General features: G+C 47.3%; 2 protein-coding genes across 3 annotated transcripts in view; both read right to left on the bottom strand.

Moving 5' to 3' along the window:
- The window catches only part of ST3GAL3 (ST3 beta-galactoside alpha-2,3-sialyltransferase 3), a 201,240-nt gene extending 186,194 nt beyond the window's left edge, over positions 1 to 15,046 (bottom strand). The window contains 1 exon segment of the mRNA XM_030325389.1: positions 14,986 to 15,046. The gene's annotated coding sequence lies outside the window, so the exon portion shown is untranslated.
- Positions 15,047 to 17,430: 2,384 nt separating this feature from the next.
- The window catches only part of KDM4A (lysine demethylase 4A), a 46,307-nt gene continuing 36,004 nt past the window's right edge, over positions 17,431 to 27,733 (bottom strand). For both annotated transcript variants that reach the window (XM_030324681.2, XM_030324680.1), the window contains exons 16-22: positions 27,659 to 27,714; positions 25,915 to 26,023; positions 25,410 to 25,595; positions 21,825 to 21,995; positions 19,293 to 19,412; positions 18,918 to 19,010; positions 17,431 to 18,785 (exon numbers count right to left, since the gene is read on the bottom strand). In XM_030324681.2, coding sequence (XP_030180541.1) covers positions 18,645 to 18,785; positions 18,918 to 19,010; positions 19,293 to 19,412; positions 21,825 to 21,995; positions 25,410 to 25,595; positions 25,915 to 26,023; positions 27,659 to 27,714 — 876 coding nt within the window. In that variant the 3' untranslated portion in view covers positions 17,431 to 18,644. The remainder of the gene's footprint in view (positions 18,786 to 18,917; positions 19,011 to 19,292; positions 19,413 to 21,824; positions 21,996 to 25,409; positions 25,596 to 25,914; positions 26,024 to 27,658; positions 27,715 to 27,733) is intronic.

Here is a 27,733-nt window from a genome sequence, read left to right as displayed (position 1 = left end):
ATTAAAAAAAATAATAAAATAAAATTAGCATTCAGGAAGAGTAAACAAAGAAAACTAACAACATTATGGAAATTAAAACCTCAGTGGAAGAGAACAAAGTGGTCACTGCTGAAAAGACAGTAAGAGTCATGAGAGCAACGGTGGGGCACCTGGCCGGCTCAGTCCATACAGCATGCAGCTCTTGGTCTTGGGGTTGTGGGTTGGAGCCCCATGTGGGATGTAGAGCTTACTTAAAAAAAATAAAATCTGTAGAAAGAAAGAAAGAAAGAAAGAAAGCAAGCCAGCCATGGTGGATAAAAAAATGAGCAAGATAAAATGAAAAAGAATAAAAAGTGTAAGAGGATTACTAAAACCCAAACAACAAAACAAAAACATGCAGCAGTAGTAGTCACAGGAGATCCAGCATAAGTGTAAATGGTATCTGAAAAAGAGAACTGGGCAAACAGAAGAGGAAACAAGATGTAAAAATGGATTAGAGAGAGCTGGGCTAAGGGCAAGTTGGCCCAAAGATACAGCGTCTTTGGCTTCTCCAAACCACAACAGCCTAAGGGCAAGGATTACCTCGGGACCTCCAATGGGAATTAAAAAGCTAGAGGTATGCTGAGGTCCCGGTGACTTCTGCGTGGGTTACAGATTCATTGCCTTTCAGTTCCACATTCACCCTTTTTGCTTGCTCTGTGAAAATGAGCCCAGGCCCTTTTAAGTATTTTTCTTTGCCAGCTCGCATGACGTGGAGCTTTGTCAGAAGTTGCTGAAGAGCTACTGCAGGAGGAAAATAGTTTTGCTTCTGGGTGCCAGTGTGTTCCTCTAGGTAGGCTCCTACAGCGCACCTGGCTTTTCCAGTGCCCAGCCATCAGCAATGAGTAGCAGCAGTCAACAGCTGCCCTCAGCACCCCTCCTGGGCAGTTTTGTACCAGTGCCTCTCATGAGACCCCTCTGTGCAAACAGCTTCCCCCAACACCCCAGAAGGCTGGTTTCCCACTAATTCCACCATGCGGCATCACAGGAACTCATCTGCAACCCAGTGAGTCATGGTCATGTCCACAAAGTCTGTAACTTAGCCTGCAGCAGGCGTGGGGGAGACTGGGGGGCTCCTCATGGAGCACTCTCTCTCAGCCCTGGGGTGGGGGCTGCTCCTTATATCTGCTACATCTATATTCTTTAGAGTCCTCTTTACTTCTTTTGAAAAGCTTCATCGAGGGGCACCTGGGTGGTTCAGTCGGTTAAGCGTCCAACTTTGGCTCGGGTCATGATCTCACAGTTCATGAAATCAAGCCCTGTGTCAAGCTCTGTGCCAACAGCTCGGAGCCTGGAGCCTGCTTCAGATTCTGTGTCTCCCTCTCTCTCTGCCCCTCCCCACTCGTGCTCTGTCTCTTTCTCACTCAAAAATAAATAAACATAAAAAATTAAAAAAAAAAAAAAAGAAGGGGCGCCTAGGTGGCTCAGTCGGTTAGGTGTCTGACTTCAGCTGGGGTCATGATCTCACAGTTCATGAGTTCGAGCCCCGTGTAGGGCTCTGTGCTGACAGCTCAGAGCCTGGAGCCCGCTTTGGATTCTATGACTCCCTCTCTCTGTCCATCCCCTGCTCGCTCTCTCTCTCTCTCTCTCTCTCCCAAAAATAAATAAAACATTAAAAAAAGAAAAAAGAAAAGCTTTATTGAGATATCATTCACATACCATACAATTCACCCAAAGTATACATTTCAATGGCTTTTAGTATTTTTACATAGTTGGGCAAACATTACTACAATCAATTTTAGAAGATTTCCATCACCCCAAAACAATACCCAGCACCTCTTAGCTGTTACCCCCCTGCCCAACATCCCGTTCTCTGAGCCCTAATCTACTTTCTGTTCCACAGAATAGGCAAATGTCTGTAGACATTTCATACACAGTAAAACCTTGGATTGTGAGTAACTTGTTCTGCGAGTGTTCCGCAAGAAGAGCAAACATTTCTAATATATTTTAACTTGATAAATGAGCGATGTCTTGCAACACCAGTAGCATAGAACACTGAATGTCACATGATCACAATGGAGTCAATGGTTCTTCTCTCTTGGCGCACGTTGCAGGATTGTGGGTGATCGTCTCCCATGCTCAGATGCTCCGTCTCAGGCTGCAGTGTTTGGCAGAAATCAGTGATTTTTCAGAACACTGGAAGGTGCCCACACCTGGCACTAGGATAATTTTGTCACTTCAAAGCACCTACAGACAGTCCTCTGCTTTTCCATACAAGAGTAAGCTTAGGAATGCTTTGCTTCACTCTAGGTCAGGCTGCTTGCAGACATAGACCCTTTCCTCTGCTGCCTTGTTGCCAGTTATATTAAATACAGTAGATGACAAGGGTTTACTAATACTGTACTGTAGTCAACATCCATGTGAGCATATACAATGGTCCCCATGCAGAAAAAAGTTTAAAAGAACAGTGGTAAGAAGGAGATGATTACGGTGGAAATTAAGAAGGAAATCATCAAGAAGTACGAACAAGGTATGCGAGTGGCCGAAACTGTAAGATTTTCTAAGAAGTCTATGTCTGCATCTCATCTGCAGAGAAGGAGGAGAAAAAGGTGGAGGAATCCCTCACTTTAAATGAAGTTAGGGAGATGTGTAAAATGTGGGAAACAGTGCAAAACGAAATTCTGCAGAAAAGCACTACCCAAATAAGGCTGTAGCCCCCAAATAAGGCTGTAGCGGGGCAAACAATGAATCTGTTTAATGATAATGCAATGTCACATTTCTGCAACATCCTCAGAAGGAGGCAAAAGCAAGTGTCATTGGAAAGGTTCCTTGCTAAAGTTGCACAAAAGGAAAAAGATTACATTGAGCCAAGAGATAGCAGTGATTCCGTTAGTGATAGTGAAAGTCGTCTGACACGATAACCCTCCTCTCGTCTCCCTCCCACGAGCCACAAAGGTTTCCAAAGGTAAGTGCAGGTTAATTTACTTTTCTTCACATTTTGTATTTTATTTATTACTTTGTATTATATTATAGTATTGTAATCATTTTTATATCAATATTTTTGGGTTGTGGAACGAATCATCTGAGTTTCCATTATTTTTTTTTTTTTTAATTTTTTAAATGTTTATGTATTTTTGAAAGCGAGAGAGGCAGAAAGAGGGAAACACAGAATCTGAAGCAGGCTCCAGGCTCTGAGCTGCCAGCACAGAGCCTGATGCAGGGCTTGAACCCACAAACCGCAAGATCATGACCTGAGCTGAAGTCGGACATTTAACCAACTGAGCCACCCAGGCGCCCCTCCATTATTTCTTATGGGGAAATTTGCTTTGATATACAAATGCTATGGATTACAAGCATGTTTCCAGAACAAATTACGCTCGCAAACCAAGGTTTTACTGTATATGGAATAATACAATATGTGGTCTTCTGTGACAGGCTCCTTTCACTTAGCATAACATTTTCAAGGTTCATGTATATTGTAGCATGTTATCAGTATTTCATTTCTTTTTATTGCCAAATAACATTCCATCATACGAACACATCACATTTTATTCATCCATTTATCAGTTGACAGACGTTGGGTTGTTTCCACTTTTTGGCTGAATAATGCTGCTAGGAACACTGATGTGCAAGTTTCTACATGGACATAAGTTTTAATTTCTCTTGGGTATATACTTATGAATGCACTTGGGTATACACCTAGGAGTGAAATATACCTGGTACATATGGTGACTCTATGTTTAACTGTTTGAGGAAATGCCAGCTGTACCTTTGTATGTTCCCATCAGCAAGGTTGTGAGAGTTCTGATTTCTCCACACCTGTGCCAACCCTAGTTCTTATCTATCTTTTTGATTACAGCCATCCTAGTGGGTGTGAACCAAACAAATGGAACAACAGATGTATAGATACAAAAATGGATAATTAGAGAGAGCTGGGGTGAGGGCAAGCGTCTCATTCTGGTTTTGCTTTGCATTCCATTAGTTAATGATGTTGAGGAGGGGTACCTGGGCAGCTCAGTCGGTTAAGCTTCCAACTTCGGCTCAGGTCACAATATCGCGGTCCGTCAGTTCGAGCCCAGGCTCCGTGCGGACAGCTCAGAGCAGGGAGCCTGCTTAGGATTCTGTGTCTCCCTCTCTCTCTGCCCCTTTCCCCACTTGTGCTCTCTCTCTCTCTCTCTCCAAAAGTAAATAAACATTTTTAAGAAATTGTTTTAATAATAAAAAAATGATGTTAAGCATCCTTCCACGTGCTTATTTTTTTACTTACTAGTTGATTTCATGTTACTCCAAATCCCTGTTATAGTTAACAATTCATGAAGTTTGGGGGCACCTGGGTGGCTCAGTTGGTTAAGCGTCCGACTTCGGCTCAGGTCATGATCTCACAGTTCATGGGTTCAAGCCCCGCATGGGCTCTGTGCTGACAGCTCAAGGCCTGGAACCTGCTTCAGATTCTGTGTCTCCCTCTCTCTCTCTCTCTCTCTGCCCCTCCCTTGCTCACATTCTGTGAGTGTGATCAAAAGTAAATAAACATTTAAAATAATAATAATAATAATAATAATAATAATAACAACAATAATAATTCTTAAAGCTTGACTGCTCAAAGTCCCATGGGGTTTCTCTCCCCTGATTGGACCCAGGCTCCTATAACACAGGTGGTCAGTGACTAAGTGAAAATTAGATATCTACCAAGATGATAAAAACAGAAGACAGAAAATGTTTTCTCCCTGGTCAGATACTCCCTTCAGAAGTAGCTGAGGAAAAGGGGGGTTGGGGAGGGGTTACCCAAGGAAACAAAACTTTCAGATCTTTGTTTTCACTCAAAAACCAAACAAACAAAAAACAACCCTTTTGGAATAGGAGCTGTTAAGATTTGGTTTTAAGGGGGTTTTGCTTAACACTGTTTTAATGGTGTTTGGAGGACAAGGTTGTAGACATGATGTCTTATTTGGAAAAGGTAAATTCTATGTGGAAGTTTAAAAATTGCTGAACGCAATCAGTTTGAGGAGATGACCCTCCTTTGTCTGAGCCAATTGAGATCAACAGGCGGGGGCTGAAGGGGGCTGGGAGACGGCAATGTGTCCAGAAAACTATAGCATGAGAGCAGTCAATAACAACACTTAAACATGGGCATGGCAGTATTCCAATAAAACCCGCAAGTTCATTCGCCAACCCCTGGTATGTACAGTACGTGGGATATAACATGTGGCAAAAGCATAAAAACACGTATGGGGCTTTAAAAACTTTAAATTCAAGATAGTTTTCTCTGGTGAACGAGGAAAAAGACTAGGGAAAAATACTTATGAGGCATTTATTGGAAATGTAACGTTCTATCTCTTTAAGCAAAACAAAACAAAACTCTGATACGATATGGCATATTAAGACTTTAGGGGCACCTGGGTGCCTCAGGCAGTTGCCTGTCTGGCTTCGGCTCAGGTCACGATCTCACAGTTTGTGAGTTCAAGCCCCATGTCGGGCTTCCTGCTGTCAGTGCAGAGCTTGCTTCTGATCCTCTGTCCCCTGGCCCCCTTTCAAAAATAAACATTAAAAAAGAAAAAATAAAAAAAGACCTAGTGATAGGTATCATTATAGTGTTCTGTTGTTTTAAGCATAAAATACAATATTAGAAAATATGGGGGCACTGGCTGGCTCAGAGGGTAGAGCATGCGACTCTTGACCTCAGGGTTGTGAGTTTGAGCCCCAAGTTGGGTAGAGAAAGTACTAAAAATAAATAAATAAAGTTAAAAAATAAATAAAACAGGGCCACCTGGGTGGCTCCGTTGGTTAAGCATCCGACTTCAGCTCAGGTCTCATCTCACTGTTTGTGAGTTCAAGCCCCATGTCGGGTTCTGTGCTGATAGCTCAGAGCCTGGAGCCTGCTTCAGATTCTGTGTCTCCCTCTCTCTCTGACCATCCCCCACTCACAATCTCTCTCTCTCTCTCTCTCTCTCTCAAAAATAAATAAGCATTAAATTAAAAAAATAATAATAAAGCATTTAAGGGACCTGGGTGGCTCAGTCAGTAGAGCATCCAATTCTTGATCTGAGAGTCATGAGTTCAAGCCCCACACTGGGCAGGGAGACTACATACATACACACATGATCTAAAGAGAGACAGACAGAAAGGAAGGAAGGAAGCAAGGAAGAAAGAGGGAGGGGGAGAGAGAGAGAGAGAGAGAGAGAGAGAAAGAAAAGAAAGAAAGAAAGAAAGAAAGAAAGAAAGAAAGAAAGAAAGAAAGAAAATACAAGTTAACTGTTCTCTTCACTCCTGTTATTTGAGACATTAAATGTCTTAGGCCTACATAGTAGTTCCACATTGTTTATCTGCCATGCTTTATATATATATGTGTGTGTATACATATATATATATATATATAATACTATATACGTCATATAGAACATATAACATTTATCTACAGACAACATGTTAGCTTAATGTATAGAATGTATATTATAACATACGTCCAGGCAGAAGCCATTATTAGGCACCTGAGTACAACAGTAGGAACACAGTGTGATGTCTGCCCTCGAGAGAGAACAGGGTGGTGCATGCAGTTAGAGTACAAACATTGTAAGATGATGGAAATTAATGACATATAGGAAAAGCTTCAGCAAAGAAGGTGAGGCAGTAAAAGGGTAGGAGAGGCCTTAGATGCCATGCTAAAGAGTCCGAAATTTATCCCATTGGCAATGGAAAACCACTTTGGGGATTAAGCAGAGAAATGATACAGTCAGATCTGTATTTTGGAAAGATCACTGGGATAGTGATATGGAGCACAGCCTGGAAAAGACTAAGCCAAGAGCAAGAAGAGGCTACTGCAATACCTCAGGCCCTTTGCCTTCAGACAGGATGTGCATCTCAAAGCATACTCAAAATGATTCACCAAAGTATGGAAAGAAACAAAACTTTTACTTATAAACATTTCTAACATTTAACTTCAACCGACACTTACACAACCCCATGTCAAATGTCTTGCGGCACGAGGCTCAGGAAAAATCCTCAGGAAGTATGAAAGTCCCACAGCATGGAGGAGAGTGGATCATTATTTGTTCACCTGCTCTGTGATGCAGTGCAGTTTACGCATTACAGAATGACATTAATGTCGCTAATCTCGTAAGAATCGAATCTCTGAAATAGGATCATAACCAAATTTGATAATGAGACAGTGAGTAACCACGAAACTCTTACATCCCAAAGAAGTTCTCTAAGTATTGTCTGACAGACAGCATATTAAGATTTCTAGAACTAAAAGAGCAGTTGTGTATTTTTCTTTTACAAAAATACTCGTGTTCCAAGTTTGCTGACCATGACTGGCATGACAAATGTCTGTTAGCAGTATGGTACTTTGCAGATATTCCAAAAATACACACAATTGTCCTTTCAAGGTAAAGGACTTGTCTTAACCAAAGCTAGAAACTAGTTACTTTTTTAAAAAAATATACTGTGTTGAACGCATTTGGACACCAATGTTTGGTAGTATATCCACCCTTATGTTACTTTGTTGCCAAAAAGATATAAAAGTGTCACTTATAAAAACTCTCACATTTATATGTCAGTAGTCATCAAAGTGGTCCATGTACCCATGAGGGTCCCCAAGGCCCTTTCAGCAGATCCATGAGTTTAAAATTACTTTTATAATACTTCGAACACACCATTTGCCTTATTCACTCTCATTTTCTCACAAGGGTCTAGCAGATTATCCAAAGGCTACATAACAGCTGTTGTCACATCACTGTCCTCACAGCTAATGGAATGTATGGTTGTATTCTTAGGATTTAAAGTTTTCTCAGTGATTTTTAGTACATTAAATATCAATAGACAAAGCCCACAGAAGTAGAAGTTCTTTGGGGTTTCAATAATTTTTAAATTTATAAAGGGGTCCTGAGACTAAAAACCCTAAGAATCACTGCTGTATAATTTATTTTTTATATGTTTTAAAGATTTAGTAATAAAGCGTTAACTAGACTTCAATTAAAAAAAAAAAAAAAACTTAGTGGGGTACCTGGCTGGCTCAGTCAGAAGAGCATACAACTCTTGCTCTCGGGGTCATGAGTTTGAGCCCTACACTGGATGTAGAGATTACATTAGTTAATTAATTAAGAAAAAAACTTGGGGCACCTGAGTTGCTCAATCAGTTAAGCGTCCGACTCTTGACTTTGGCTCAGGTCATGATCTCAGTTCGTGAGATCAAGCCCAGCATCCGGCTCTGCACTGACAGCAAGGAGCCTGCTTGGGATTCTCTCTCTCCCAGTCTCTCTACCCCTCTCCCACATGCACACATGTGTGCTCTCTCTCAAAATAAACAAACTTTTTTTTTTTAAATCTAGCAATAGAATTTTCTCTTTTTTAAACATTTTACTTTTAAGTAATCTCTACACCCAATGTGGGGCTCCAGCTTACAACCCCAAGATCAAGAGTTGCATACTCTACCAACCGAGTCAGCCAGGCACCCCAGTCATAGAATTTTCTAACCTGTTCAACATATTTCAAACAAAAGGCTTCAGTGGGTTTTTAAGTCATGTTAAAAATACATAAACATGCCATCTTTCTATTACTGTGTAAGAAAAACTGACATCAAGGAATGGGAAAATGTACTGATATATAGACAAATAATGATAAGACAAGGCAGGAGATGACATTTAATCAGAATAACATAAATTAAGTGGTACAGGAGCTCAGAGGGGAGGAACTCTTGTCAGCCAGGATGACCAGGGAGGAACCTAATGCAGAACAAACCCAATTAAAGTTCCATTATCATCTTTAAAAACATGTTCAGGGGCGCCTGGGTGGCTCAGTCGGTTGAGTGTCCGACCTCGGCTCTGGTCATGATCTCATGGTCCGTGAGTTCGAGCCCCGCGTCGGGCTCTGTGCTGACAGCTCAGAGCCTGGAGCCTGTTTCAGATTCTGTGTCTCCCTCTCTCTCTGCCCCTCCCCTGTTCACGCTCTGTCTCTCTCTGTCTCAAAAATAAACATTAAAAAAATAAATAAATGTTAAAAAAAGCTTTTAATGAAAAATAAAATCATGCTCAGAAGACTGAGGAGGAGCAAAATTTCAGGGGGGAAGCCGTCGATGATGACAACAGGCTGAAGAAATACACACTTTTTTGTTGCACATGCAGTGAGCACATTATATAGTAACACCAGTAGCAAGAGTATGTGCACATGTGCATGTGTGACTTCTGGGTGAGGGCTGGCAGCAGCTGAAGAGCCATATATAATGTGCTGGCCTTTAAAGAATGTTTAAGTTGGTATGATATCTGTATCAACTCTTCCCTTCTTGATCTCAGAATAATCCCCTGATGCCTAACACTCCCAGACAGACCAGCATCACCAACCATTTAAAATGCAGAAATAGAACCACAGGGATGGCAGTGGTTATCTCTAGATGGTGGGATTTAAGGCTAATGATTTCATCACCTACCATGAGCCAGGTAATATGCTAAAGCTTAGAAGTCTTAAAACTATTATTATCATTATCATTTTTTAAATGTTTATTTAATTTTGAGAAAGAGAGAAAGAGAGAGAGAGAGAAAGAGAGAGAGCACGAGTAAAAGAGGGGCAGAGAGAGAGGGAGACACAGAATCTGAAACAGGCTCCAGGCTCCGAGCTCCGAGCTGTCAGCACAGAGCCCGATGTAGGGCTCGAACTCGGGAACAGCGAGATCATGACATAGGTTGAAGTCGGAAGCTTAACCAACTGAGCCGCCCAGGCGCCCCTTAAAATTATTATTTTTATTAGAAGAAGGTCCCTTATGTTATCTAATAGCACCAGGCTTTTGACATCTTTTTGCCCGAGTCTCCAGGGCAGCAATCTTGCAAGGTAGCTGTTTTTTACCCCATTTTACAAATCTGGAAACCAAGACACAAGGGGTTCTGAAACTGGCCCGGGGTCCTACTGTAGAAACTGCGGAAGCCATGACTGAAACCCTGGTCTGCTGGCCCCCGTCCAGGGCGCTCTTCCCGCCCAGGAAGGGCACGGACACAGCCTTTGCATCATGGCAGTAGTCCAACTGGTACCCTCCCCGCACTCGCCTCCTTCTCCTCTCTCCCCACACATAAATATTTTACAACCCTCGTGTAGCAGGCTCAGAACTGTGGCTGCACACCTCAGCACTTCCCCTGTCAGGGAAACGGGATAATCACTCCTCTGCGCCCTCCACACACAGGGACCTTCCTAAAAGGCAGAGCTGATTTCCTACCCTGGAACCCCTCCGTGGCTACTAATCATGCGCAGGATAAAAGCTTTGTCCCCTGAACTCACAGCCTTCGCAAGCCGCCTCCTGCAGCCTCCACACACTCCACAAACATACCCTTTCCTCCTGCCACTCAAGTGTCCTCAGGATGTAGCCACATTCTCGTGTTTCTAGGGCATTACACACATTTCCTGCCTGAAAGCCTTTCAAACCCACATCCACCCTTCTTATAACTAGTCGTTCTTCAAGACTTGGGCTGGTGTGAACGTCTCCGGAAAACCATGATTTATATTCCAGTGTGACAGCAGGTCCCCTTTTAGGAGATCCCACAGGCCCCTCAAATGTATTTTCACTGCTGAGTTCACTGGCTTCCGGTCCTACCAGACTACAGGCCCCTTCAGGCCAGGGACACACCTTTCTTACTTACAATGCCATGACCCAGCACAGAGCCTTGCACACAGCACCTGTTCAGTAAATACTTGGGTCACAAGTAGGGTGTCGAGTGGGATGGGGGACACAGACAGGCACACAGCTTTGTCATATAAAATACGACACATATGAAAATAAGAAAGGTGTGACAGGAATGCTATCCAAGGAAAGGAAAAAGGAAGGAAAATCTGGGGGAACACCTCTACCTACATTCCTGGCTTTTCTCAAAGGTTTTTCAAATCCCGCTACTGCTGCTGGTGATGTCCCTGAACAGGGGCGCGTCCTCTGAACGAGGTACTGCGCAAAGCACTTGCCATAAACGAACCCTTTTTATTCACCCTATGCACTGAGAACACCCTGCGCATTTTACTGATGGGGAATCTCGGGCTCAAGAATAAGATGCTTGCTCAGTGTCAGACAATTAGTGGCAGAGACAAGATTTCAACCCAGATCCTGTCTTCTGAACCACAGCTCCAACCGCTCTCTGCTTCTCTTCTTTACCAAAAGTGAAATCCCCTCGCCAAATACCCAAGTTTGATGGCCTCAAGCAAACCCAATTAAACCAACGTGAAACTAAGAGTCCTTCTTAGTTCAGCAAGCAATAATGTACCTCAAGTTACTTCACCCTTTCTGGCTAAATAACTTGAATAGAACTTAACTATTTTTGGACCATTCAGGTGTTCATTACTGAGGGCACTGTAAAACTGTGATGCCCTTAGGCATGACTGCTCTGTGGTTAGGGTATACCCTGTACCAGCAGCCCTGGCCTGTGGGCAGGTACAGTGCCTGTTACGGAGTTCCAGCTTCCCAATTCACCTTCATCTCATGCCAAGTTAAAGCGACCATTTCTTGCTACTGTCAATGTGCTGGTCTCTACCGGGCCAGCTGATTTTGCTACTTCCAATCTTCTAGGGGCTGTGATAGTCATAAATGATGTAGCGGTCCTTCGTGCCGTCCACCAATTATGTCCAACTCTTTGCTTCCCAGGCACATGCTAACTGCGATTTCCCGCTCTTCTTTAAAGTCAGGTGTGGCCACGTGACTTGCCTCAGTCCATGAAATGTGACCAAAAGTGACACATGCCATTTGGGACCAAGACTTCAAAAATCAGTGCCCCTTGGGGTGCCTGGGTGGCCCAGCTGGCTAAGCGTCCGACTCTTGATTTCAGCTCAGCTCATGATCTCACAGTTTGTGGGTTTGAGCCCTGCGTCTGGCTCTGCGCTGACAGCACAGAGCCTGCTTGGGATTCTCCCTCCCTCTCTCTCTCTCTCTCTCTGCCCTTCTCCTGCTTGCACTCTCTTTCTCTCAAAATAAATAAGTAAACTTTAAAAATAAAAATAAAAATCAGTGCCCCTTGGGGTGCCTGGGTGGCTCAGTCAGCCAAGCATCTGACTAGGTTTTGGCTCACAGTTCGTGAGATCGAGCCCCATTTCATGCTCTGCCCTGACAGCACAGAACCTGCTTGGGATCCTCTCTCTCTGCCCCTCCCCTGATTGCTCTCTCTCTCAAAATAAACAAACTTAAAAAAACAAAATCAGTGCCCCTTAACCACCATCTTTCACTCAATCGAAGTGATCATGGAAAACACTATGTTCAGATGGAGTTTCCATCAGTCTGGGTCCCTGAGTGACTGTGAGGAGCAGAGTTCCCTGTGCATGAACGAAAAATCAACTTTTGTTCTATTAAGCCACTTAAGTCTTAATGGGCTTTTGATATGCAGTCTAATCCAAGTTATCCAGATCAATACATCAGATCAATATGTCAGATCTCTTAGTAAGGAATTCTCTCACATAAGTTACTTTCTTTGCATCCATCTCTGTTCCAGGCTATGTGCAATATAAAACACACCTGTCAAGTACCTACTATGTACAAAATACCATGCTAGATGACGAAGATAGTCTATGTCTCGAAAAAGTTGCAGTCTTATGTTGACGACTGTGCCAAAGAGGCAGACGCCAGCGTTACAATGGTTTAAAGGAGAGACAAGTCCCATGTAGATGGGAAGAAAAGTACAGAGAAGTTTCACAAAGGAAGTTCCATATCACATGGCCCTGAAACACGGGTAAGAACCAACAATTAGAGACTCAAGGGGGTCATTTAAGATAGAAAAAGCAACATAAGCAAAGATATGGAGCACAAACAGCAAAGCACAAAGAGCAAATACTTCTACTGACCTGGAAAACTTAATAAAATCTAAGGGAATGACAAGAAATTGGTTCACCCGGAGTGTCTTTGCCAGGCGTGTCTGTGCCTAATTCAACGGACAGGAGGGAACCATTCAAAGTCTTGACTGGGGAAGTGAGATGTCTGGAGGTGATGGCAGTACACAGCATAGATGGGAGGAAAGAAAAGAAAATGTTGGGGAATGTCTGCAACAACTCAAGAGAATGGTATCAATGACCCCAAATAAGTGTGACGACAGTAGAAATGGAAAGAAGCAAAAACAGAGTGGCAGTATATCAGCAAGGCCTGGCACCCAAGTGAACATGAGGGGAGGAGAGTCTAGAAAGGCAAGAGGGAGTCTCGAGGGGCAGATCCTGGGTAGCTACGAGGACTGTCCATCCACACTGCGGAGGTTAATCACAAAAGTGACAAGAACAAATAAAGTGCTACCATGTATTTTTCTAAATGCTAGCTCCAGCTTCACCTGAAGTAAATGCTACTACTGGTTTAATCCTTTGCGCTCCTGGGACAAAGTTACTTCTCAATCTGACACTACACCTCCCTTTTTTGTACAAATTTATCTCCTACTTTTCCCTGATAGGAACGCCCTGGAATCACCCTTGAGCACTTTGGGTTCTCCCCTGCCCCACCCCACCCCCACCCCAGACCGTCCTCACTTTCTCCTTTCTTCACTTCTTCCTCTTCATCCCCTCCCCCCCTCCCAGGCTTACCCATTCATGGCTCAAGTCAAGCCTCACCTTCCCTGTAAAACCTTCCTCAAACACATGGGTTTCTCCTTTTCCCGATTTCCATACCTACTGTCTAGGAATTCCAGAGGCAACGTCATGAGTTACCAGTTTCCCGTGTGTCCTTTATTCCCACAACTATCTCATGGGCCTGGTCAGAACAAGTCTCTTTCATTACAGGTCTTGAGTTCCCCACAGTCCAATGACCTTGTGCACAATATGCATTCATTAGACACTCTAGTGATAACCCAAAGCCAATTAAGAACATGCACATCTTATTTCCTCTTTAATAACTTATTTTCAGTAAATCACGATTATATAGACATGCAAAATAGGCAGCTTCAGCACCTAATACTTCAAAATGTCCTTGAGTTAAGCATCCTTAAATCTTAAGAGTTGTTTATTGCCTTAAGAGATCTGAGAACACCATTTGGTCATAAACTTTTCTGCCAGCTTCCTTTTAATCCTTTTGACTTGAAGGCACACCAAACAGTTCAATGATCATCACTCCAAGGTGATTCTGACTCAGAAATAAATAACCTAATTTCCCATGCGGACTATTTCACTTTTGGGAACCTAATAAGTGTTTCGTTGTACCCTCACGTTCAACCAGCTATATAGTATAGACAGCGCAAACTAGATCCACAAAAAAAAGTTCCTAGATTTTACAAAATAACAGCTGCCTCCATTGGTCTCTCTCTCTCTCTCTCTCTCTCTCTCTCTCAATTAACGACTATGCTTTATAGCTCAACACGTTTCACTCCTCCCTGGCATGTGAGGGAAACACAAACAGAAATCAAGCTTATTGAGGAATCCTAAAAATGAACAGTTGTAAAAAGGAATCCAAAATATTCGTAGGACACCATCCTAACCAAACCTGCTGTCATCACGAAGATTATTTCCTCTTGCAAGCAAGACCGGCGAGTTAACAATGGGGGAAAGAAAAGTGTGAGAGGGAAAGGAAGCAGGAGAGGAGGCGTACTATGCCGATCAAACTGACCGGGTTTCCAGGACGTCTGGCTGCTAGGAAAGCGGTAAGCAAGGACAGCCGCTACCAGTACGCTGCAGATTCCCGCTCAAGCTCTCCCTGCACTTTTCCTTCCCCTTCCCACAGCCGAGGCCCGCCTGCCCGTCCTTCCTCTGCACCAAGGTGCGCAGCGCGGCGGGGTCCCGCACGCAGGTGACCTCACACCGCTCGGCCCGGGTCCAGCCGTCCTCCCCGGAGGCCTGGCGGCCCCTTCCCGGCCGAGATCGCCCAGGGGCCGGGCTCCGGGCCGGAGTCCCCAGTCCGAACCGGACTTCGGTACTCGAGGACAGCTAGGCCGTGTGTCCCGACCGTCCCTTCTTCCCCAGCGCGAGCAGGCGGGCGGGCTCCGCGCGCCCCACCGGGACTCGGGGCGGCGGGGGAAGGGAGGGGAGGGGAGGGGAGGAAAGGGGTGGCGCGGACACCGTTAGCCGCGGTGGCTGCCGCGCCCCGACGCGCGCGCGACTGGCTCTTACCGCAGCGGAGAGGGAGGCAGGGGGGAGGCGGCGCCCGGCCCGGCGCGGGCGGGAAGGCGGAGGCGAGGGCGCAGGCGGCGGCGGCAGCCGCGGGGGACCCCGGCGGGCGCCCACGACGCGGTGGGCTGCCTGGGCGCCGCCATAGTGGGGACGCAGCGGCGGGCGGAGCGCGCGGCCGCGACCCGGGGACGGCGGGACCACCAATCCCGCTCTCCGCCTCAGCGCCCTCGCCGGGGGTCGGGCACATCCGCGGCCAATCGGGGCGCGGGAGCCGGGCGGGGCGCCGGGCTGACCAATGCAGAGCTGCGCTGCGGGCAGCGGGCGAGCGCAAGCTCGCGGAGGCCCAATAGGCACGGGCACCCCCACTTTCCCGACCCGCCCACCCCGCCCGCGGCGGGGACCCGGGCTGCGGGTGGTGCGGGGCCGAGCGGGCCCGGCCTGCTGGTCGACGCGAACACCTCGCCTTGGCTTCTCGGAGCACGTCCGCCGCCTGGAGACATCCTTCTCCCCCCCAGCATCACGCCCGGAGGGCGCCCGTTCGTGCGGACACCTGAAGCCCGCGGGGATGACCCCAGCCCCTCGGGAGCCTTTCTCGCCGTGCGGCACGGTGGGCCGGGGGCCTCCTGGGCGCAGAGTGCTGGGCCGTCACCGTCATTCCACGCCGAGGGCGCAGCTGCCGCCCGGAGACCAGCTGAGCGCCTCCACTGGGCTCTCGGAGGCCCAGGGCTTGGAGACCTCTACGGATCCTGTGGGGTAAAGGGTGGGTGGGGTGGGGGAAGGATTCGCTGGCTGCTATTCGCTATTGCCCATTTCAGAGTCTGGCAGGAAGGGTTTTAGTTCGGGGACCGGACCACTCGCCCCGTCTACCCTTTGCAGCTCCCGAGGTCCCAGCTCTCTTCCACCCCCTACCCCTCCTTCCCGCAGCAGAGCACCGGCATCCATCTGGGGCACAATTTGAAACGTAGGACCTCCAGTGGGATTGACGGAAGGGAGAAGATACTGTCGGGCTGCGATCCTTAGCTGCCAACCCAGGGATCCTACCTTAGGAAAAGAGAGCAGTTTGCCCTGACAAAAAGGGTTCTGGTTAGAATCTGCCTAAAACGCTTCCCTGGAGTGTGCCCTCTAAGTCCTGGGCCTGACTGCACTGGCAGGCAGTGAGGAAGAAAACCAAGGAGGCTGGAGTCCCTGGCTGGCTCAGTCATAAGAGCATGCAGCTCTTGATCTCGGGGTCATGAGTTCGAGACCCCTAACCCCCATGGGGTGTAGAGATCACTTAAAATCTGAAAAATACAACAGCCTGCTCTTTGGGACTTGAGCAATTCTTTAAACTTCGGGTTTCCCCAGAGTTATTACTTAAACTAAAATTCAAAGTGCAAAATTTCTAGAAAAACAGCTGCTAAGTATTCTTCTGGGGTTAGACCAGGCACCTCAGCTCTGCAGGTCATTCAGCAGGGATGGGGATGGTGGGGTCAGTGAGAGGTAGCAAGGCCTGGGACCCTGCCAAGTCTAGGGAAGTGTTCCTTCCCTTCAAAGATGTGTGCTCTGAGGGATCTAACAACTCATTAAGGCCTGGCTCCGCCTGGTCTCTCAAATGAATTCTTGGATGCTGGACAAAAAAAGTCAACTTCCTTTTCTTGGGCCCAGGAAGGAGTTGGCATAGAAAAGTGTCTTTGAAACCTCCTGTTCCTGCCTTCCCCCACAATCAGACACGAGGTAGCATCCACCTCCTAAGCCCCAGGACACAAAGAAGCATTGAGAGCTACTGAGCTGACCCAAGCCTCTCCGGCACCTGGAAAGGGCCAGGCCATCCAAGGGCCAGCTGGAGCAGCTGTACTGTGCCCACACCCTGCACCTAGTCACTGGCACCTCCCTGCCCTGCCGCTGCTCTATCCTCATCCACCTGGACCCCAGAAACCCACCAGGCAAAGGGACCGATCTTTCTCCAGGGAAGCTTCTCAGCAACTACAGACAGCTCAGAGCAGCTTCAAGACCCCTCTGGATCCCACTAGGAGCCGAGTCTCTTGCTCTTAAAGCACCTAAAATACACTCCTTCCTTTCAAGCTGGCTCCACAATTTGTACAGAACACGAATGCTTGCATGAACTTAGACTAGCTCCATGAATATAATAATCAAGCACTGCAGGAGTGAGAGCTCAAACCTAGTTTGTGGAAGTGATCTGGTCCTCTATGCCCATCTCTTTCCCATACCTAAGGCAAAGGAAGCAAAACAAAGTGCTCATAGCCACAGGTGCCTCTGCCCCCCATGTCCCACCTTGCTTGTCCTAACTCAGAGCCACAGAACCGGAGCCCATCGCTTTAGGACAGCTTCCTAGATCCCGCCCAAGTTTTCTTAAAGTGTCCAGCCCTTCTTCAGAGCCTATAACTAGATACACCCCCAGCCTGACCCTGGGCCACTCAGGCTCCTTGGGGCAGACACAGCCAATCCTCTGCTCAACACATTTTATTGCTAAGGACAAGGTGATGCACCAGTTTTCAAAATAATTTGGTTTATAGCGTTCATACGTAACAAAAAACAGGGAAGTATTATAAATCTGATTCTTGTATACACAGGGTATAGGTGTGAAGCCCTCCAATCCCAGGCAAACAAATTCATGAGGAGCAAAACCTGTTTAACCCCTTCAGTGTTGCCCTCCAGTCCCTCCCCCACCCCCAAATCAGCTCCCTCCCACCCCCAGACCAGGGGCATACCTAAACCTGCCCCTGGTCTCCAGTGGCCCCAATTCATCTTAACCCTCCCAGCCCCTGCATGATTGCAAATTTTCTGTTGACAAAATCACCCACCAGGCTCTGCCTGCTTCCATCATTAAGATCCCCCCTTCAGGGTGTTTCCCACCCACACCCTCTAATACTGTGCCACAGGGGCTCTGCGCCTAGAATGATATGGGCACAAACCCACGCTGCCCCTATCTGTTCCTTCAAGACAGGACAAAGAGGTGGCATTAACTCCTTAACATCTCAATACTGCAGCTTTGCCAGCACTTCCTTGAGGCTGTTCCAGGGACAGATAGATGCCACACTCATCTCCAGCCAACCCCCAGGAGCCTTTACTCCACTCAGCTGAGGGCAGAATTTCACATTTTGTTTGCCCTGGACAGGCAAGGAAGAAAGTAAAGGCCAGGGGCTGGCAGAAGCTGGTCCAAACCAAACATACATGTGCGCACACGTACACACACGCGCGCGCACGCGCATACACACACACACACTTACTTATACGCGCGCACACATAAATACAAAAGGGGAGAGGGAGTAAGCACCAGCACCTCTGCCTAGTTGGTGCAGGTGATTGTTAGGAAGCTAAGTCCTAGGCCAGGAACAGGGCAACCAGCCCGGCCAGCACAGTCAACCCCACTGGAGACTGGGGCCAGTGCAGCCACAGCATTTCAGTGCTCAGCCCTTCAGCTGGGTGATAGGCGGCTGCTGCCACATGTCCAAGAAAGGCTTGTCCTTTCACTACAGCGGAATGCGAGGGGGGGGGGTGGCGGGTAGGGGCGTGAGAAGACGATGGGGTCGGTTATTCCATTCCTTTTCATTTTACAACTTCACTTTCAGAGACTTCAGAGTTCCAAGTGTCTGCTGTGCTGTGGAACCCCAGAGTGCTCTCGCCTTGATGGCTGGGCACCTCTCGGCCCCTGGAAGCACCTACTCCATGATGGCTCGGTATAGTGCAGGCTCGATGTAATCTTCCCGGTATCTTGAGTTGATCACTCGTTGCCGTTTCTTTTCCTGTTTAACCTCTTTCTCCGTGAAAATCTCATTGAAGCGCATGTCTGAGGCTACTGACTATAGAAGAATAAGCAAGCCAGATGAGCACTTTGTGGCCAACCACCCGGAAGGGAAAAACAAAATGACACACCCTTGCCTCATTCCCTCCCTCCCAGACCTGGAACAAGGGCACACAGAAAACACACTCACCAGTCTAGACTTGACTCTCTTGGGAAGCTCTTCATCCAGCGTGTACACGTCATCTCTCTTAACCACAAGCTGTGAGCCATCCTCGAACTCCACCTACCAAGCAAACAGAGGCCTTTGGCTAAGACATCCCTGACTCTCTCCCTGGTCCCCAAAGCACAATGGCAACTTTCTGCTGTCACAGGAAGGATCCAGAACACTGAAGTCAGGACTGCCAAATTCGAAGCCACCCCCGGCAGACTGAACACAGGGCAGCCCCTAGCTCTGAAAAGGTTGTTACTGACCCCTGAGCTCTTCCAAGAGCAAAGGCTTGCCTCTAAGAGGAAGCACTGAATTAATCAAGAACTCCCCCAGAGCCCAACAAAAACGTTTGGCTACCTGGTACATCTGGATAGGATGGGATGCCACAAATTTGGCTCCGTAGACTTGGCCATCTGTCCATCTGACTTGGACCACTTCTCCCTCAGCAGGAGGACCCAACTGGAGGCAGTCCTGGCTCTGAGGGAACAGTAAGGGAGAAGGATGAGAGGAAGGCCCCCTGAGCACAGGGGTGACCACCACCTACTCAGGGAAGAATGAACCAGGGCAGATTCCTGCCCAGACACCCAAGCAAGGCAGGCTCTCTCCGAGCTAGAGGACACAATGGTTAAAGACCTACCTGCCTGCTAAGTCATAAGCTGGCCCCAGATCTCTGCCCTTGCTGCTTTCAGGGGACAGAAAAGAAGAGCCAGAATAAACTTCGAGTGAACTTCATAAACACAGTGCCAAGACCAAGAATCCTCCTTGTGTTCCTTCAACTGTCCCTCTAAAGAACAGGGGACAGAGCTCTACCCCGAAGAAATACTAGAACAAGAATTTCAGAGTACTATGAAAACATTAGCCTCATTCACTGTGCTGACCTTGGCAGTGATGGTATAAAATTTGTAACAGGCAAAACTGCTCACATCTTAACACAGGGCAGGGGCTCCAAGCATTATTAGTTGTTACTACATCCTGTATCACTGTGTGCTCATAATTTAGGGTAAAAAGAAAAATGCCCAGTCTCACATGACAATATCTCTCAACAAAGCAGAAAAATGTATTAATTCTGTCAAACCCCAGTCCTTGAGAACACGTGTGAGTACTCAAAAGGGCGCTTTGCTGCATGCTGAGGTAGGATGGTTATCTTGAGGAAAAGCACTGTGTAACTTAATTGTGTAGCTGCTTTGTTCATGGAGCACCAGCTTTATTTGAAAAAATGCCTGACATAAACAAACTATAGTTACTCAGACATGGGTACTGGCAGACATCTTGGAAATGAATGAACAAGCCTGTCACTTTACGGAAAATATCAGACAGTACTGCCAAGGATAAAACTTAAGCTTTTGGAAAAATTAGAACTTCAGAAATGTAGTAATCACCAAAATCAGCTTGAAGCTTTGCCAAATTTAAAGATAATTTCTAAGAATGGTGACACTAATAAATGTGTTTTTTGATACTGTATAATAAAATTTAACATTTGGAAGATCTGCGTAACCCAACGTACGAGTATTTTCTAAATAACCAATGTATGAGGTTGCAAAATTTGGCAGAGGTGAAGATCTAGTCTCAGTGCAAGACAGACCAGTGGATTTTAATGTAACAGAGTGTACAAAGCTCATTGACCTGGTTTCAGATTCCACCCTGCAACTAACTTTTAAGAAACTACTACTCGTTGAGTTTTGGTGTAGTATTAAATAATCACAACAGTATGAAAGGCTATTAAAAGACTCCTCCCCTTTCCAATTAGCACACAACTGTGTGAGGTTGAATTTTCTTCATAGACTTTAACCAAAACAATATATCACAACGGACTGAATGAACACATGACATAGAGATTTGCAGGAAAATGGCATTCTTCCCACCAAGATTTTGTTTTAAAATAGTTGTTTTTCATTTTTAAAAACCCAGACTATTTCAAATCAGTTAATCGCTATTTTAATTTCTAACAGAGTAAACATTGATAGACATAACCCACAAAAAAGCTCTCTGGGGTCCTCAGTAACTTAAGAGTGCTGAGGTCATTGATCTGTAAGTCAGAGATAACACCACTTGCTTCTCAGAACTGGCATGAGAAGTGACAGACACACCTGACCTGAAGCACTTAGCACAGGGCCTTGTGTACTAGAAAAGCCTAGTAAATTATAGCTATTCCACTGCCACAAATACTGTTAATAGGATCTTTACTATGACTTAAGTCTACCTTGTAAGTAATGAATGTGCTTCTAGCAACTAAGCTGCTAATGAAGTATAGAAGTGGGAAATACCTGGTTTGTCAAAGGAAGAAGTGGCTTCATCCCACTGCCGTGGTGCTTAATCTCACAAGTGAAAAGGCTGTGCGGGTAAGGGAAATTCGAACTAAGTCCTGAATACTGAGCCAGGAAACCTAGAAGTGGGTCCAGGCAGAGCCTCCAGTGTGTCAGGTGTCAATAACATAAGCAGGCCAGGGAGATCCCCAAGCAGTTTCTGCTTAGCCCCTTCAACTGTAAAGGACCACACATCTACTAAGGGGGCATGATGGGAAAGAGAGTTGGATTAATTCTTCCAATATCACACAGCTACTAGGCAATGGAGCTAGTATTGGCACACTGGTTGGTTTCCAATGCCGGGCTCTTCCACTGCATAAGAACACCTTCAAGTGTAGTTTAGACTGAAATATAAGCATGTTTCACGGTGTTGCAGAAAACACAGATTCCAAGAAGCTTCTAGAGAGGAAGCAGGGCAGCCTAGCAGCACACAATTTTCTTTGCAAGGAAAGACCAGCACAAATGGTTCTTTCTGTTCAGGGAACTAATGGGCCTGAAGACCCGGCTAGAAATGGCGAGCTGGCCCACAGCCAGACCTACAAACACCCCCATCCCACCTGCCCAGGAAGCTCCTTGCAGACATTACCACTATGTCCTCAGGATAGAGATTGTCACTGAAGGAGCCATCGTCAAAGTTGACTTCATAGAAGGTCTCGGTGGTGAGCCTGACCACCTCACACTGGTAGAAGCGCCCGTTCTTGTGCTTGCTAATGACCTTCTGGCCTGCGGTGATGCTCTGCAAGGCCCCCTTGGCACGCTGGAAAAAACAGAGGCTTGGGTTACTCCCACATGGAGTTGCCAGGACTGGAAAATGGGGACCAAGATCAACTGGTTGCCCTTTACCAGGGAGAAAGAATGGGACTGGAAGAATAAAAAGAAGGGGATGGGAGCTGAACCAGGTCTTTTCCATATATCCACACCTCAGCAGGGACACTACCAGAAACCAGTGTCCTATTTTCCTCCATAAATGTAGCACCTCCCTAGTTCCCGTTCCACAACTGGTCCTTACACCATACTGTCTCCCAAAAAATACTCTTGTGTTAACTTCCCTACTGTTGCCGGGAACTGACCAAATAGCATCTACTAATGCACACAGCTTAGAAAGACATCCAGGGAGACACTTAACAGGAGATCTGAGCCCAGGGCCCCAGACAATGCTCTACGCAGATCTCAGCACTAGTTCCCTGGACATCCGCAGATGCATGTGACAAGGGGCTCCCATTACAAGGGCCATGCCAACCCTCACATCACCCCGTCATTCTGAATTTGCCCTTGATGGAAATGGCATCACAGAGCATCTGGTAACACTGTATCCAACCACTCCCCGCCAAGTTCCCCAAACACTGCGCTCCAGCCATGCTGGCCTCCTTGCTGTTCCCGGAGCACGTGTGCCAAACACGTTCCCTCCTCAGAGCCATTGCCCTGCTGTTCCCTCTACCTGAAATGCTATTCCCCAGCCCTCTGCACACTGGCCCCTCACAACCAAATGTCAACCTACTGACGCTGTTCCTTATTATACCTCTTCCATTCCCCTTATCCTGCTACATTTTTATCCACCACCCTTCTCCCATCTGAGATACTCTACTTATGCATTTCTGTATGTCTTTCAACTACATGCGGCAAGAGGACAGGCACTGTTTTGTCTTGTTCACTTATATTTCCAGCACCTAAAGTTGGGACTGACATGTAATAGATGCTCAATAGACACTTAATGATTAGCAAGGACACATGGGGGGCTCAGTTGGTAAAGCATCTAACTCTTGGTTTCGGCTCAGGTCATGATCTCATGGTTCATGAGTTCAAGCCCCATGTCAGGCTCTGTGCTGACAGTGTGGAGCCTGCTTGGGATTGTCTCCTTCTCTCTCTCTCTTTCTCTCTCTCTCTCTCTGGCCCTCCCCTGCTCACTCATTCTCTCTCAAAATAAACTTTAAAAAATTAAAAAACTACAGAATGATTAGTGAAAATAATACTACATAGTACCCCATTTTCTCAAAGCATCAGCAGTCTATGGGTGCCAATTTAAGGATGTGCAATGTTAATGACAGTCCCCAAATCACCATCCTGGCTCCATAACAAAACTCCTGCTTCCCTGAGCCCTCTGGGCTCAGCACTACCTCACCCACCACCCCTCCAGAGTTTCTTCCTCACAATGACTATCTTCCCCCTTCCTGAGCTCCTAACCCACCTGACCACCTCTCATGCCCAGTGTAACATCTCTATGGAAAAGGAGAAGCCAGTCGGCCAACAAGGCCTTTTCCATGACCCCAGATGGTAGTGACACGTTTGCTCCTCCAGACTGGTACTCCACTGTGCCCTTCACTACCATATTTCCTGCACTGTTGACAAATCTTCATCACGGTCTCTTCTAGTAGCCTCTAACTTCCCCAACTACAGTCTGGTTTCTGACCAGAAGACCCCCCGACAACTCCTCAGTATGGGGCACCAACAAGCATTATACCAGACCTGCCTGCCCCAGAGCACACAACTTCCTGATCCCCTCCACTGGCTTCTGTCTGCCCTTTCTCAGCTGCTTTCAGTGGCTCGTCCTCTGCCATCTGCTCCTTACATTAGGAATCTCCAGAGTCCAGTTTCTAATGGCAACTGGAGTGAACTACCCTATTAAATGCTGAGAAGATCCAAATCTTCACCCTCATCGTTACAGCAGCTGTTTCCTGGTAGCTCCATCAGAATGCTCCAGCACCTCAAGGTCATCCTCTTTTTCACCTCTCCCCCTTTCCCCTGGAAACCTGCCCTGCTCTGAATCAGTTCTGGTCACAGTTAATAGCATCACATTTTCATCCTCTCCATCTTCCAGGAGAGCCACCTGAGCCATCTTAACTTCACATTCCTTCACCCCTTCCCCACTAATCTCTCCAGGATGGTCAACAAACCCTGTCGATCCCACCCATCATAGGATCCCACGTAAGATGTGACCCCAGAGCTCTGGCTACGTGTTCCCACTCCAGACCTCACTTCACTCCCAGCCCAACCAGTCTCCCTGCCTCAAATTCTTATTCTTTGAGCGCCTGAATCCACCACCAGAATTAAGTGTTTCAAAATATGGTTCAAAATCCAAATTTTTAAGAAGTTCTCCTCATTTAGTGGAAGAGGGATCAAACTCCTAAGTAGGGCAGTCCAGGGCCTTTAGTGTCGGCTGCCATTTGTCTTTTGCGTATCACCCCTGCCATATTCCCAGAACATCTTCCATGTTCATTCTCCTGAGACTTGTTTGTTCAGCTTTTTTTTTTAATTTAGCTTGAGAGAAAGAGTTTGTGTGTGCGAATGGGGGAGGGGCAGAGAGACAGGGAAAGAGAATCCCAAGCAGGCTCTGTGCTGTCAGCTTGGGAGCCCAATGCAGGGCTCAATCTCATGAACTAGGAGATCATGACTTGGGCTGAAATCAAGAGTTGGACACTTAAGCAACTGAACCAACTGAGCCACCCAGGTGCCCCTCGTTCTACTTCTGCAGGCTTGAACACCCTCCCTCTCATAATTCCTACTTACTGTTTAAGTCCCACTTCAATATTTATTTTTGACAGACAGACAGACAGAATGCAAGCGGGGAAGGGACAGAGAGAGGGAAACACAGAATCCAAAGCAGGCTCCAGGCTCTGAGCTGTCAGCACAGAGCCTGACGTGGGACCCGAACTCACAAAAACCATGACATCGTGACCTGAGCTGAAGTCGGATACCTAACCAACTGAGCCACCCAGGTGCCCACACCAAATGCCACCTTCCACCCAAACCCTTTCGTAACTTGACATGTAATGTTCTCCAAGCTCCACTATTTAGAGAAGCACAAAAATCCCTACTGTACGGCAGTTAATGGTTAACTGTTCCGAGCTCTCTCCGTCAGTTCGCAATATCTGCATAGCTTCTGCTCTGCCCCAGACACGGTGGTAGGTGACAGGGACACTCATATTAATAACAGGACCCCTCAAGGAGAGGCAAACAGGTAAACATAATCACAAGGAATCAACCACAAGCAGTTTGGTGCCGGTGGATTAGGAAGCACAAGGCAGGCAGCAGAGATGGACAGGGGCCACCTCTGAATCCCTACCTATTAGCACTCTCCATAAAGGGTAAAGCTAGAGAAAATACGTGCTGACATAGGCAGAGAAAATGATCCCAGAAACAGTCAAGAGGATTCTAGAACGGCACCTTCCCTCACCTCCAAATTCGGAATCTTGTGCCGAAAGCAGGTAATGAAGACGACGAAAGGCCAGTCGTCCGGCTGCATCATCACTCCGGCAGCCTGGGCGCAGCTCACGTGGAAGGCAGTTGGACAGCGGCCATGGGAGCACTGCACACAGCAGCCGGCGGCTCTTTTCCTCCGCTTCTTACAGAAGACACATTTCTAGGACACAGGGGAAGCAAGCCAGTGATTCCAGGAACTAACGGTGTGGTGGCCTCCACTGCTCCCCTGCCTAAACGCACAGAGTCCAACGGGCAAAAGCCAACTTTCTTCCCCAAGCAAGAGGGTACACACACCTCTTTTAACCTCTTATCTGAGGACACGTGTCCTCTTTTAACATTCAGTGGCTCACAAGCCCTGACCTAACCCAAGGGTAACAGATGACCACTGGGCCACGTGGGGCACATTATGTTCTCCTCCACTCAGAGACTTAGAATAGGACAAAGATGCAGTGTCTCCAAGCCCATCTCCTCTTCCTTACCAGTTTGAAGCGGGGCAGGGGTATTTTGCTCACGTCCACCGGACTTCTTTCGGCAATGTTGACAAACCTTGCTTCCAAAATTGCCACAGCACACGAGACGTGGACCCACCTGCCAAAAGGCAAAGTGTACCTCAGTCACCTCTGGCTCCAAGGTCCTGTGGCCTCCTCACCAAATGTAACGATTCAAGAGTGGGTGGGCCTGCTGACAGTGCTTCCTCCTTCCTCCCCAGTCCAACACGGCCACTTACTTCCACCTACCTGCAAGGTCCCAGGACCCAGCAAGGAAGGAAACAGAGGTGTCTCCACACCAAGTATGAAAATGGGCCCCCACCACACCGCCCTGGGTTAGCACAGGGTTGCACTTCGTACACCGCTAACTCATTCACAATCTGTTGCAAAATAAGCGGAACCAGAACTAATGGAGTGGGGCAGGTTTCAGGGAGAAGGAACAAATCAGAGAGTCCTATACAGACCTCTTTTACCACAGGAGCTGGGTGCTTCCTCAGATGTCTCCATCTGTGCCCCGTCTGCCCGTAGCCACAGCTCTACCTTCTAGGCCTCCTCCCAACCTTTCCCTTGGGCTGAGATGACCTCTGCCTCTGCTCCCTTCATCCACTGCACACTCATTTGTTAAGGTTTGGCCCAAGCCCCACTTGCTCTGACAGGTCTACTCAATGGATATCCTCAGAGAATTAAAGTTCTGGGCATTTTGAGAAACTGACACGCACCACGAAGACAACAATTAAGATGCTGAAAGTTCTTAATGTGAGGCCAGGTGAAAACCTACGACAGACAGCGCGGGGCCCACACGGAAGCCGTCTGCGGTGCTGGCGGGGCCCCTATGCAAGTGGGAACAGATCTGTCTGGCGTGGCCCCACAGGGCAGAACTGGGATTGTGCGGTTACGGTGGGAGGCTCAAGCAGAGCCCTTTCCACTGCAAGTAAGGAAGAACTTTTAACAGCGCTGTCTCCCAACTGTGAGGGACACGATCACCTCAAGTCGTGGCAGCAAGTACCTTTAAAGGTTGGAAGCAGCAATCAGAAGAGCTGTCTATGTGGAACAGCCTGAAGGGGGTTCTCGTGCTGCAGGAGGCTCCAATCCCCACAGGACCTTAGCCGGAGGCAGGATATTCACCACTGGCTGCCTGCTGTGTTATCTCCTAGACAGCCAGATTTTCCACGGCAAAAACCTCATTCACCTCACATTTCTACCTCAGAACAAGTAAGCAAAGACCAGGTACAAAAAGCAACCTGACGGCTGCTATGCCCATACTTCTGTAGACTTGACTCCACAGCAGGTGGGTGAGGCTGAGCTCTCCAAGTCCCACTCTCCTCCCCAAGGACACACACGCTCGCTCAGACGCCAGGTCTGAGCCAGAGGGCGCATGCTCACGAGCCCACGGCCACGGCCACCTCTGCACCAGCCCGGCTGCAACAAGGTAACAGTCCTTGCAACAGGCCCTGGGCCTCTGCATCACCTGTACAGGATCTCCACACCCTTGTGAGTCTGTCTTAGCTCCCCTGCAAGGAAGACATCACTGATACCCCCGCCGCAGAGGGGAAGGTGGAGTTGGAAAGGTGTAGGGCTGCTTGGCTCCCGTTGGCATCTCATTTTTAAAATTAGTCTTGGAGATGCTATTGCACCTCCAACGTGCTTCCCAAACCCTCATCAGCCACTCTGATGAACAGCCACTGCCGTCTCGGTGCCTCTGCACGCTGCTCCAGAACACTGCTCAGAAACTCACCTGTCATCATTGGCTCTCTGGAGGGCTCCCCCTCGTAATGAGCACAAACAGCAGTCCTGCCAAGAAGGGAGGGGG

The sequence above is a fragment of the Lynx canadensis genome, chromosome C1, assembly GCF_007474595.2.
Source record: "Lynx canadensis isolate LIC74 chromosome C1, mLynCan4.pri.v2, whole genome shotgun sequence".
NCBI classification, from domain to species: domain Eukaryota; kingdom Metazoa; phylum Chordata; class Mammalia; order Carnivora; family Felidae; genus Lynx; species Lynx canadensis.
The sequence above is the reverse complement of the archived record's forward strand: the minus strand, read 5'-3'. Positions and strand labels throughout refer to the sequence as shown.